This window comes from Vicugna pacos, chromosome 12, assembly GCF_048564905.1.
Source record: "Vicugna pacos chromosome 12, VicPac4, whole genome shotgun sequence".
Classification (NCBI taxonomy): Eukaryota; Metazoa; Chordata; class Mammalia; order Artiodactyla; family Camelidae; genus Vicugna; species Vicugna pacos.
Window position 1 is genome coordinate 44,174,124 of NC_132998.1, and position 14,486 is coordinate 44,188,609.

At 34.1% G+C, this 14,486-nt stretch overlaps 1 protein-coding gene across 12 annotated transcripts in view; it reads right to left on the reverse strand.

Moving 5' to 3' along the window:
• TMTC2 (transmembrane O-mannosyltransferase targeting cadherins 2) overlaps nucleotides 1-14,486 on the reverse strand; it is a 410,658-nt gene that overhangs the window by 154,993 nt on the left and 241,179 nt on the right. For all 12 annotated transcript variants that reach the window (XR_012078575.1, XR_012078576.1, XM_072973321.1 and 9 more), the window contains one exon: nucleotides 13,358-13,472. Coding sequence is in view for 10 of the 12 variants with exons in the window: in XM_072973321.1 (XP_072829422.1) it covers nucleotides 13,358-13,472 (115 nt within the window). In the remaining 2 variants the exon portion in view is untranslated. The remainder of the gene's footprint in view (nucleotides 1-13,357; nucleotides 13,473-14,486) is intronic.

The window sequence follows — 14,486 nt, forward strand, 5'->3', positions numbered from 1 at the left end:
GGAAAAGCATGATCCACACAGTGCCATTTTAAAACTACATTTATAATAGAAAACCTATAATACAAACAAGCGTATGAATGATTTAATATCCTCCTTTTTTTTTTGTCAGTCTCTAAGAAGATTCTCATTTCCCTCAATTTCACTTTGGGTTGCAGTGGGGAGGGCAAGATTTAACAGTTAGTTCCAGCAAGCAATCCTCAACACCAATACTACAATGTGTAGTTTCCATCGGTATAAAAGAAATGAGTGTGAAATTTTATGTGGTTTAATTCAACTCTATCCTCAAACATTTGTGAGTACCAAGGAGGTGTCAAGGACTTTATGTGCTAGAAACAAAGACATCAATAATTTACATCCCCAGCCCCCAAGGAGCTCCTAGTGTGAATTTCAACTCTTTGGCCATTGTGTCCATGCATCTTATAGGGTAGAATTACTCTCTAGGATATCCTGTAGCTATGTGATGACAAAATGTTATTCTCTACTACATTGAGGAGAAGTGAATACTATTTCTAAGTTTCTAGACTCATGATTGATGCCACTATTTCCACCCCGCCCCCAAAGGAACATAAAAACCTTATAGAAATAGTTAACTTCTCTATAGTACACAGTCTTTGGCCATTTCTCCCCTTACTGTCCTAATCATAGCATCAAACATCCAGGCTCCTTTCCTTCAACCTCAACATAACTTTATGCTTCCACTTTCTCTATCAAGTTCCTTCATTATTGGTACTCCCCAAGATTCCATCCATGGTCCTTCTTTCATTTATCCTTATACATATTATACACACATACACACACACATACATATTATTTACAGTCAGTTTCAGTTTTCATACTTTACTCCAAAATCTACATCCTCTATTTCAGAATACTCTCGTAAGTGGTAGAAACACATTTTAGTTGCCTACTGGATGCTCAACAGTCACTGGAAACTTACGTAGTAAAAACTGGACAATTCTTCCTCTAAACAACTTTGTTCTTTTATTTTTCTTGTCCTTTTTTTATTATTAGGTTTTCTTTTTCTTCAGGTTGATTTGAATCTCTGTCTTCTCATAATAATATAACCATCTCCCTTAGAAGAGATACTACCTTAATACTTAATATTTTTTAAAAATTCAAACTTCAAACTACTCGAGGGCAAAAAATACACTCTCCTGGTTAGCTTACTCTCATCATCTAATACAGTGCCTATCACTCTGAAGCACTAATATTTGTTAAATGAATTAATGAATCCTTATTTCCAAAACATGAGTTTGTAAATGTGTTCATCTCTATAAATGTACTCAGAAAATGTGATTCATGTTAATCAAACGTTATCAATGGTCATTTTATCTCATAAATGTGTGAAAACTGGTGATGTCTGACATAGGTGTTATAAGAATTGGAGATTTTAGAGCGGCAAGAAAACAGATTTCACCTTGAGAATTTAACTGTAAAAATCAACCCACAATGAATCGGAGAACTGGTGTACAAAAATGAACTATGGAAAGAAGGTGGCTCAGAAGCTAGCAGGTATGAAGTGTTAACTTGTCTAACTGTATTAACACAGCTGAGTACGAAATGTAAAAGTCTGCATGAAAGAGCAGTGGTGTAACTTAGAACAAAGTCTGTAAGTGAGGATTTACAGAGGCAAATGCCAACAGTACTCATTCCAGCACCTTCCAAGGAAGGAGGAGCTTCAGCCAAGAGGTTTCATAGCATCAGGCTGCCTTAGACTAATATCATTATAAATTAACTCACCCAATACTCTTTGGCCTGATGCTCTTATAAACTGAATGTTTTTAACACATGGATAGATTAGATATGTTTATCAAACTTAAGATTCCCACGTAGACTTGACTGGACTGAGTCTTTCTAGTACCTGTGACAATACAGTGGAGGAAATTCCATGAAGACACTAGCAGAGAGGAATTTTCTCATCCTTCTGTGTCTTTTTGTTATGTAAGTACATCTCTCTGGGACTGATCACCCCAGGCAACTAGGCACCTCGGACACCTGAACTGATTGTTTCTTTCCTCAGACCACTTGCAGAAATTTACTGAATACTTTAAAGGCTGCACAATGAGCTTTCATGTTACACACAATTTGTAACAATTTGTAAGTTGAACTATTAATCACATATGATGCTTTACACCATAAAAACTGCAGTAAAATCTTTCATCTTGTGCCTTTTTCTGTTTTTAATTGACCTGGATGTATTATAACTGCAGCTTCTCCATTAAATGTCTGACTTCCTCTTTACCATTCTGCAGACGTCCAGGGCATCCTATATTAATTCTCTTGCTTTAATCTATCCTGGCATCTTGACAAGACGGATTTGGCCAAATTTCTTGACTGTAGTATATCATGGCCAAAACTCAAGAATGGATAATTTAATGCTAAAATATACTCAGAATTTACACACACAAATGCATATAAATGGTTGATGAAGTCATTAAGCATGGTTAATTTGCCCTAGTTTCAAATCATTGCTAATTTTTACTTTTGAAAATATTCTCAAAAAAGGCTGCACTTAACATCTTTAGTTGATCTACTTGTCCTGTGGAGATGGCTAATGTTACAGTAAGTCTACAAATTCGAACTGAAAATTACTAAAAGCCAATTTTAAATAATGTGTTTCTATAAACAAATATCAGTTGTAGAGCAACTAATACATCTCAAGTAGGATTTCAAAGAGACTACTACTATTTTAAGAATCATGGAATATCTTATTACCACAGTTTTATTAAATCAGAATAGAAGTATACCCTTCATATTTGCTATTTAATTTTTTTGATTAACAAACTAAAATATTAAAATTTATTGTGTTCAAAGATCCCCTGGAAGGTTATCCAGTTATGTAACATATCCATTGTTTTATCTTACTGATTCTGAAAAACAGCTTGGTTTCAATATGTTTGTAATAAAGAAAATTTTTCGGGTTAGGTGGGAGAAAGGGAAAGAGAACTCAAGTCTTGACACTAGATGATATATTTCAGAATTGTTATGCCACATGAGTATGGAGACAATAACCATGGTCTCTGTGAGAGAATTTCACTACTCTTATGGTTTTTGGACAGTAACCCTTCATAGATATATATAATGGAAAAAGTTGTGGAATAAATCAACATGGAGAGTCAAATATGTGAACATGGCCAGTAATGAGCTGGGAAAGAAGTGGATCAGCAAGATATAACAGGTAGGACATGGGACGGTTGTCTAGCAAACTTGAACTTAGTTGATTTATTTTCATTCACTAATGTTGTCATTAATCATTTCACTTAATAGTTTATTAATTTGTTTGTTAGTTAATTAATCAACATATCCATAGTTTAATTCATTCATTAGCTTATTAATCAAAATGTACATAATTTAAAGCCCATGTGGTTGGCACTGTGCTTGGTACTAGAAATAGAATGGTACCTAAACATCCCCTGGCCTTAAAGACATTGCACTGTAATTAAGGGGAACATGGTATCATATGTAAATATGATTCACACTAAAAAGAGCCAAGTGTTAGCTGCTAATGGTGGCATCTGGGATGGGTAACTATCTTCCAACTCTGAAAATAGGAAAGGTATCGTCCCAGGAAAGTGTCACTTGAGCTGAAATAGGAAGGATGTACAGGTATCAGGTCAGACAAACAGGATGGGGAGTAGGGTGTAAAGCAGTCAGAAGAGGAGAAAATAGTAGAGAATGTTGCAGGCAAAACAAATGGTATGTGCAAACGTCTCCCAACAGATAAGAATATAACATATTTGGGAAAACTCCAAGAAAGAAACTTCAACTAAAAATCAGAAATATGATAGAGCAACAACAACAAAAATTTTGAATCAGGCATATTTAGAAAAACCTAAAATCTAAACAATCAGGAATAACCAGTTAAAAATGTAATGAGGGGGAAAAAAGGGATCTAATTCACATTAGCAAAAATACTCTTGAAATCATTGAGAATAAATTAACCTCAAATATGTGTGACCTTTGTGAACTAAAATACAAAGTTTTAATGATGGGAAACTTAAAAATTGAAATAAATTTAGAAATACACGTATCTGGAAGAGAAACTTCAAGAGTGTGACAGTGTCAGTTTCCCTCACTATAACATATAGACACTGGAAAACCAACCAAAAACCCAACTGGACTTCTAATGCAACTTTACAAGGCTATGATCAAGTTCGTATTAAAGACAAAACACATAGGGATAATCAAGAAATGCCTGGAAACAAATAACAAGGATGGGAAACTCGACTTTTAAAATACAAAATTTAGTAGATGTTACAGTAAATGAAACAATTTGTTCTTGGTGTGGGCTAACAAAAGACCAGAAGAAAGCCCACAACAACGAGCCTATATTTACATACAAACAGTCTAGGTGACATGAATGTAAATTATTACAAAGATACTAGTTTTCATTGTGGAAAAAAAAATATATATATACACCTTAATACAAAAAATAATATATTCAGGGTGTCTTAAGTATATAAAGAAAAAAACAAAAATAATTCTAAAACTATTTTAAAAACATAATAGCCTTTTTAAAAAAATTAGCTGGTGAATGGTCTTCATAAAGACACAAAATACATAGGGTTTAAAGGAAAGGACCTGTGGATTTTTTTTCTATATAGAAATTCAAGTTACGTACAATAAAGATGATCATAAGAAATGTAAAAACACAAGCCAAAACTAGGAGAAAGTATTTGTAGAACGATGTTTGTATACATACATATATACATATACATATACATGCGCGCGCGCACACACACACACACACACACACACACATACACTTTAAAACCTGCAAATCAACAAGAAAAACTTCACCCAACAGAAAACTAGGCAAGAAATAGGAACAATTAATTCCCAGGAAAACTACCAAGAACCAATAAACAAAGTAAACTCCCGTTTTAATTAGGCGCACAGATTAATTATTAAGGAACATGGTTTTGAAACCATCCCATCGGATATTTATGAATGCTGTATATGTAATGGCTCCATTAGGAACGATTTAATGTCAGTCAAAGCAGGGACAGTCATGCAAGTCCTGACACATCTGGACACACACAGAGAAGTAAGAAATCAATGGTGATGCACGTATACAGGGGAAAGTGAAGTGTGCATGTATGACTTCCATGCTCTAACTACATATATAAATGCTTATTAAAAATGAGAAGATATATACCAGAGGAGAGGAAACACATGTAATGACTTTTATGCTTTACTCCACATTCTTCTATACTGCTTCAATATTTTACAAGGTTATATTCGTGTATTAGTCAAGTAGTAAAAATTATCCATTAAAACAAAATGAAATAAGAGGCCTTGCTCTTGCCACGTGAACAGGAAGGCATATCTGTAAACCATCTTACCTTATTCTAGGAATTACTAAAGGGCCAGATGTGTTGTGTGCCCAGAACTCCAGTGATTGCAAGCCAGTGGAATTTCACCAGAATCTCTCAGTCCCATTCACTTTATCTTAGACACAGCAAGCACTTCCTGGTGCTCCTGTTTGATAGCCTCTCCTGAATTCTCTATTTTGGGAGATGAGTTTGCTCACCTGGTATTTCGTGGATACCTCCCCCCATCTCTCACACACACTCACATACCCACATCCATGGAACCTGGCAAGAAACCTTGTCCTGAACTGTAGCCATTTGGCCAAGGGTTATTTTCCCCTCATTTCTGCCAGTCCCCATTTCATAGGCTTCTCATGCCTTGTTTTCAATGAGGCTCAAGGAATAGCTTGGCCTCATTAACAGGTAGTGAGACCACTTCCATTCTGTAAACTCTAATCCTTCTAATCTCTCAAAGGTTCTCAAAATCAGGCCCTGAATGTACAAATAGATCTCTCATTAGAACCAAATCTAAGGTGACAATCACCCTACATTTCCCTCACTGCTCTATCCTCCTAAATTACTTCCTCCCAAGACAGAGTTCTTGGCATCATGAGATACATGAACTTGTTGAAATTCTATGCAAAATTAACCTCATAAAGGTGCCTTTTACCCAACCCCCTTTTCCCATTAAAAACCACTGTCTGGCTCTCTGCCTCTTAAATGGAAGCTCAATGGGCAGCTGTTACTGAATGAATTACGTCTCTCCAAAAAAAAAAAAAAAAAATTGTCGACATCATAACACCCAATACCGTAGACTATGACTGAATTTGGAAATAGGGTCACTACAGATACAATGTGACAACAGAGGTGGGTCCCTAATCCAACAGGAGTATCCTTATAAGAGGATGTGAGGACAGTTACCCACGGAGATCATCATGTGATGACAAAGGCAGAGATTGAAGTCATGTAGCTGCAAGTCAAGGAATTCCAATGAATTCCACAGGAAGGAGGCCAGGAAGGATCCCCCTACAGGTTTCAGAGGGAGCGTGTCCTGAGGACACCCAGATATGGAACTGCTGGCCTCCAAAACTGTGATACAATAAATTGCTATTATTTTAAGCCACCTAATTTGTGGTACTTTGTTATAGCAGCCCCAGGAAATTAACATACAAATCAACCTAACATAAATGTGTTTGTTTCTGAAATGTGAAGAAAACACAGTTCTAAATATCTAATTCAAGAAGGCTCTGACAACCCAGAACTGTTTAGTGACAATGATGAAATTATACTTACACAATTCAAAGAATGTGGTTATTTAATACCGCCTACTACTCTTATCACTTAGGTGATAAACGGAGTTCCCTTGCTCTGACATGGACTTCATAATTCATTCATGCAATCAACAAATACAGGTTTCCTCTAGGTATGGAGAGATATAATGACCAGTAAAAAATTTCCACCACTTCAAGAAGCTGAATATGGATGGTAGTGATCATATTGCTTCAGTATTAAATAGGATGTTGCTATTAACTTTAGACATAGATAATCTTTATGTTGTAGAAGTATTTATTTATTCCTGGTTTATTTATAGGTCTTGTTTTCTGAGGCAGATGTTTATCAAAAGCCTTCTGGCATTTCTAGAGATGATCATAATTTTTTTCCTCTCTTGACTTTTTAAATTGAAGGAGTATAGCGATTGAACTGTTGTACTGAATATTCCACTATAAATTTGAGAAAAAATCCCATCTGATAATGGTGTTTTAATCTTGACTATGCTGCTGCACCTACTGTATTAATTTTAAAACATGTCTACATTTATATTCACAAGTCTAATTGGCCTGTTGTGGCTCTGTTATTTATTCCTGCTTGTTTTTTGTTGGTTTTTTGAGTTTGTCATTGTTGTCATTATTCTTTTTGTGTGTGTGTGTAATGTTAAATAGGGTCAAGACCTTTTGCTGTCAGTTTTATCTAGCTTCACAAAATAAGTAAGAAGTGTTAACTAGTGCAAAAAATACCATTTGATTAAAGATTTGATAGAACTTATGAAATGTCTTAACTTAGTTTCTTAGGGAGAAAATTCTTTAATATGGTTTTCAAATTTTTCCAAGATTTTTGAATCAGACTGTCTACTTCTTCTTGGGCTAATGTTAATCATTTATATTTTCCCAGAAAAGTATTCATATTACTAAGATTTTCACATGTATAAAACTAACATTTTGTTACTTTAAGCTTCCATATTCCTGGTTGTAGCCCCTTTCTCATTCTCAATATTATATATTTAAGATTTTCTATTTTGTCCTATAATTTCCCTTGCCAGTTGCCTGTTGATCTTTCAAAGAACAAGCTCTTACATTTATTCATTACTTCCCATTGTTTCCCTAAATTCTACTTCATTAACATTTTCTTTTTGCTTCCTTCAAATTTATTGTTTATTTTATTGCTCCTTTTTTCCTAGTTTCTCAGATTAGATGATTACTTAGATTCTTAAAGAACAAAAATGAAAACTAACTTATAGTGCCAAATCCCTCTTACCCACAGAAATGATCCCCTTTGTTATGTATTGATTTAAATCACATTAAATTTATTATCTGCATTCTGAAATCTAATGCCTAATGAAATATTCAATGTTCTATTGAATTACCAGTTTAAATAGCAGTTGGAATAGACTGACTGGGCCAAATCTATAACAATGAAAGAACACTGAGAGTTTTTCAGACTAGAAATCAATTATATTTCAAATGGCAGTGAGTGGTGCAGTTAAAAGGTTGAAAGTCGACTATATATTTATAAAATTTGACAGAGTAAATCACTAAGCAATGGTCCATTGGCTTTGTCCCTGAAAATTTATTATGCTTGAAAAGAGAAACCAACATCATAAGGCAGATCTGTTAAACCTGGTCTTAAAGTTACTTGAGTGAACTACTGAATGTTAATAAATTGGCAATATGAATAAAAGGCTATGTAATAAACACAATACATCTGTTGCCATTAATGGTAGGGGGGGTAGGTGGAATGGGTGAAGGAGGTCAAAAGGTACAAACCTCCAGTTATAAAATAAATAAGTCATGGGGATGTAATATATACTATGACCACTAGTTAATAATACTGTATTGCTTATTTAAAAGTTGCCAAGGGAAATTTGCAAAGTAAAAGTTCTCATCACAAGAATAAAATTTTGTAACAATGTTTGGTAACAGATGATAACTAGACTTCCTGTAGTGATCATTTCACAATTTATACAAAACTGAATCATTATGTTGTACACCTGAAACGAATAAAATCTTATATGTCAATTATACCTCATCTCAAAAAAGTAGTACTATTTTACGTTTTACATTATATGACTATCATCTGTAAGCACAGATTGAAGTGATAGCAAAACAATGTAATAATGAATGGATTTAGATAATTCAAAACAATTTCTACAGTACTTTCTTCTTTTATAAAATTAAAGTTCACCTTTATTTTGAACAAATTGCTCTATCTGCTTTTTTTAATGGAGGTGCTGAGGATTGAACCCAGGACCTTGTGCATGCTAAGCAGGCACTCTGCCACTGAGCTGTACCCTCCGCCTTGTAATTCTTTCTTCTTGAAAGCAACTCTTGGCTCTGTTATGCAAACCCACGATCTTTCTAAAAGAATCTACAGCGTGAGTTTAGTCAACTCAGTAACTGCCATTAAAAATAACTTATACTTTCAATTAGATGTAATTCCAAGTATTTTTTTTTCCTACATGAAAGGTGATTTGACTTAATTTTTTTTCTGAATTTGAAAGCTGTATACTGAGGTTCCCCCCCCACCCTTGGTTTATTTCTGCCAGCTTGAGCAGAAAAACTTCTGTTGCATGGATATACAATCAGAACCTCTCAAATTCAAACACGGGATCCTTTACTATTTGTGTGATCTTCCACAAATTCCCTCCGAGTTTCCTTTTCCTCATTCTGTAGGCTTCATTTGAAGATGAACTGTCATAACATACGAAGGAACTAAGGAGAGTGGTTGGCACATAAAAGTTACTGAAGAAATTGCTATCCTCCCAAATTAAAATTATTTCATTATTTTATAAGTAGAAAACACAACTGTATATATGCACCTCTCAGGTATAACTTGGTATTACTCCTGCAAAAAAAGTCCTTAAATTTAAAATCTTATAATGCATGTTCCCTAAACTTCAGACATAACCACATATCATGTATATACTATTGCTTACTTTTTTCCAAATCATCCTTTTTTCTCTATCCTCTCCTAGAACATTATCTAGATGTGCTGGTTATATATTTTTAAAATATAAACATAAAAATAAAATTGTAGGGATTAATTTAAAGATTATCTCTGGTCTCTTAGAATCATCTTGTGTCTGGTCTGTGGTGGTATACCTCACTTTAGTAATTATTGTGTTGAAGTTATGTAATGATGTATGTCTCCAGGTTATATTTCCAAAACAATTTTTAGCAATAGGATTTTTTCCCACTATTTTGCAAAGCAAGTAGATTTATGGACACTGAATTATGTTAAAAAAAAACCTAGGTTACTGATTAAAAATTAAATAGAGGATATAACAGGAGCTTATGATTCCCAAAAGCTTCTAAAGTTCACTAATAAATACGGGTATTTCATGCCAACTAATATAATAGCTTCATTAATTTCAGCCTTTGGTCACAAAATGTCTTTAAGAGACAGAACTACAACCAATGATATGAAATGTGATTAATGACTGCTGCTACCACAAAGAAATGTTGTTGGGTTAAGTTTACTGATAAAACTGATCAAAGCAAATATCTTTCCTTTCAGAGACTTGAAATAGAACTAAGAGGAACTTCTGCATTGAAATAGAACTAAGAGGAACTTCTGCATTTCAGAGAAAATTATGTAATAAAATAGCATATAAATCTCAAAAGAAAAATTTGTAATTTGTCATATAGTCTCTAATTGTCCATGAGAAAAAACCTGGCTCTTTTCCTAACTATGTAAATAAACAGAAAGAAAAGTTTGCTCCAGGGACATATGATACTAGACGTTTTTATGATATTACAGATTGCAAAAAATCTATCTTGTTTCATTAGGTTAAGATTTGATTAAAAATCATTGTTAAGAATTCATCTATTTTGAAACCTAATTACTTGGTATGAGAATTTTGTCCACTACATAAGTTATATAATCCAAAGCTTCAAAATCATTGTCAACATTTCTTGGGGAGTTTAAACCTGTCCATTTGAGCTGACGGTTAAGTGTAGTTTAAAAAACCTGTTGCATTAGCAAAATTGTTTTGGAACTATATATGGTATTTATGCCATATCCCATTTTCCACAAATGGTGTGTGTGTGGTGGTGGGGTCTTATCTTGTTAATAACCACTTCTCCAGCAAGAATTTTTCTTTAGTGTTTGGAGAGGTTTATCTATATGCTTTTTTATTTTAAATTGAAAAGTAGTCAGTTTACAATGGTGTGTCAATTTCTAGCATACAGCATAATGTTTCAGTCATACATATACATACATATATTCATTTTCAAATTCTTTTTCATTATAGGTTACTACAAGATACTGAATATAGTTTCTTTATGCTTTCATAGTTCATATATGCATCCACAGGGGAAGTTATAAGGTACAGCTTTTAAATGACATGTAAAGGATAGACTCATTTCCTTTCTCTTTTAACCCTTGCCCAACAAGTATCACCAGAAGGTAGTTAACTTTTAACCAGTGGCTGTAGATAAGAGAGAGAAAAACAAGTTCCAAGAAGAGATACTGGTTGTTTAGCTTATTTTCTTCCCCAGTAGTGTATGAAGAATGGGCACCACAAGAAAACTGGCATCCCATATCACAGGACAGGAGGTCTCTTTGGTAACAGTATTTTCAGATGCAAACAAAAACAACCCAAAATATTTGTGTAAATTTATCAAATCGTTAAGGTTCTTTTTCATAAAATGAAAAAACTATTGATCAACAATATAGTAACATCACATTATTTAGATTAAGAGGACGGGGGAAAGCCTTTGTTGGAGTATCTAGATATATTCACTCAAGTAAAGGAAAAGATGCAGTCTCAAATTATTTCAGGGGAAAAAAGATTGTTGTATGTATGATGAAGCATGAAACACAGCAGAGAATGAATATCAGAGGTAGTGCAACCTGGAGAGGGAGTGCCCCATCTGAAGGCTTTCCAGGTTAAAGAGAGAAAATTGAACACTGTGCAGGTCAACAAAAAACACACGCTGACCTAATACAGACTATAGGCCATGAGACTGAGTCCCAGGGTTAAAGTAGAGGAGGTTGAAGACAAGGTAAATGTACAAACGGTAAGTTAAACTGAGCTCATCCTGTCTGCTTCCCCTTAAATATCAAGATATTTTGGTGTTTATTTTCATTTATTTTAAATTTTTTTTAACATCTGTGCTTTTAGATTTAGCCAGTACAAAAGATTTAGATGTAATCAGAACATAATAAACAAATACTAAAAATAAAGCTGACAAAGTAGTTTGATACTGTCAATATTACATACAAGTCATTAAACACAAGCAGGAAACATCTTATTATGCCTGGTTCCTTCCTGCAGGGAATTGCTCCTTCTCCATTCTATTCCAACTCTGGAGGCACTGTCAGTAGAGGGCTCTTATAGCCCCATGCCATGGGGAAGAAAGTAAGCTGAACAACTAGCATCTCTTCTTGGAACTTATTTTTCTCTCTCTTATCTACAAACACTGGTTAAAAGTTAACTACCTTTTGGTGATACTTGTTGGGCAAGGGTTGGAAGAAAAGGAAATGAGTCTATCCAGGCTTATTCTTTGCTGAGAAAAGAAATTTATTCAGTTGGACAGATAGATACACGTTACTTGTCATTTAAAAGCTGTACCTTATAACTTCCTCTGTGGATGCATACATGAACTATGAAAGCATAGAGAAAGTATATTCAGTATCTTGTAGTAACCTATAATGAGAAAGAATATGAAAATGAGTGTATGTATATGTATGACTGAAACATTATGCTGTATGCTAGAAATTGACACAACATTGTAAACTGACTACTTTTCAATTTAAAATTAAAAAGCATATAGATAAGCCTCTCCAAACACTAAAGAAAGAGGACACATGATCCCAGAAAGGTCAGAGACCTTTTTCCAGGATTAATAGAGGCATTAAGACAATTCTTTCAGAGACTGACAAGAGTCTATAAGCATAAAGGTGCAGGAGTCATCTCATTAACACCGAGTCCCACAGAGAATGGAGTGAATCCAGAGGGAACCAAAGACACAGAATGAAGACAAATTCCAAAAACATAATAAAACACCTGGATCTCATTGTGTCTACATCTAGTCAACTCCAGGAATTTTCAGTTATGGGGCTTAATAAATTCTCTTTTGTGTTGAAGCAAGTTTAGACTAAGTTTCTATTACTTATAAACAAAAGAGTGTGATAAATATAAGAGACAAAGAAGGGATTTCAGTTTAATTTGCATTTATCCACTTACATCTAAGTATACCCCCTATGGCTTTCCATTCAAAGAACAGATTTCTAGCCCACCCCTACTCCGGGATTTTTCTAACCCAACAGACACATTATCCCATTATCTCAACCTAATCATTAGTGCCTTTGTGGGGGAAAGTATTACCTTATTTGATAACACCCCAGGGCTAGTACATGTTCTATATATACTTGGACACCAGTAGTTCTTTAAAAAAAAAAAAAAAAAGAGGACAAAATCTATTATAGTAATTAAGATATCAATTATATAGAGTGTCATACATAACAGCCTTATTTTTTCAACCCAACTAAGTATTAACGAAGCAAACTTTAAAAAAAAAAATTAAAAGCATTTAAACGAATTTTTAGGGTATATGGCATAGTACTTCAAAAAAATTTCAGCCATATCAATGATGTGGCCCAAAACACAGAGATTACAAACACCATCCATTTACTAGTCTTAAGATTCACAAAAATACTATTTCAGAGCACAGCTATCATCATCTCCGTTTCCAGCAGTTAAACCCATAGTCCCTCTCACCACCTGTCAAAGATGAACCCAACCAGAGAAAGCAACGCATACTCACAAATTATAAAGCATGTCGGCCATGTTGCTTCGGTAGTACAAAGCGTTTCTATAGGCGCTTTCAGCTTCAGAAATTTTGCTCTGACTCTTCAGAACATTTCCAAGGTTACCCCAGGCTGCCAAAAACAAAAGAAGTATTCAGGCGGAGTGTCATTCCAATTATATATAACATAACATCAGGACATCAGGAAGTACCACAGGGAGAGAGAAAATTCTCGTAAAACATTCTTAAGAAAGAAAATTTGTATCCTTTATACTCTAACATTTCATCAAACCTGTGGATTAAATACAATGAAAGCCTAAAAAATATTATTATGTCTCAAAGCTGATATACACACACAGTTTATCCTAAGGCCAAGAACTACGTTATTTTAAGATCACCTACAAAGACTTCATGCTCTTTCAAATTTTACTAGGGGTCTTCATGGACTCAGATTATTGTATACCTACTGAATCAGAAACTGTAAGAAATCATCTTAAAATTAAAATTTGAAAGATTTCATTGAAATATGAAAACACTGATAAATGACACAGAACTGGGGATAAAAAGGAAGATAACTAAGTAAGATCAAAAACTTCATAGAGAGTCTTAATAGTCATCAGGACATATCAGTAAAACACTACACTTCTTAAAACAGTTAAGTATATATGTTTTATTCAGATACAATGTTCTTTTATACCCATCCTGCTAATAAATTCATTTGTGGGAAAAATAAGTGATTCAGTATTTTCGTACATAATCATGTTAAAAATCTTTATTTTCTGTATGTCTTTTATTTTTCACTCCAAATAATCAAGATTTCTCAACATTATAATGAACAAAATATATCCCATAAACATACAGCATCTGTCCCTCAAACCTGGGTACTTCTCTTGCCTTTCCTTCCCATAAGAAGATAGGGTGCTAGGCCTGAACCAGAGTCCCTCCCAGCTAGATGAGGATGAGAAGAAGGCTGACATGTGTCAAGATCTATTTATGTGGGTAATTACCAGTTTTATCTGAAGGATGAAAGGGGTTTTCAGATACCAATTTTTAATGCATAAAAAAGTATAGAATCTTTTAATCCCAGATTTGTCTATGTGCCCTGTAATTTAACACTCTGTGCTTTCATTCACTCACCTGTAAAATG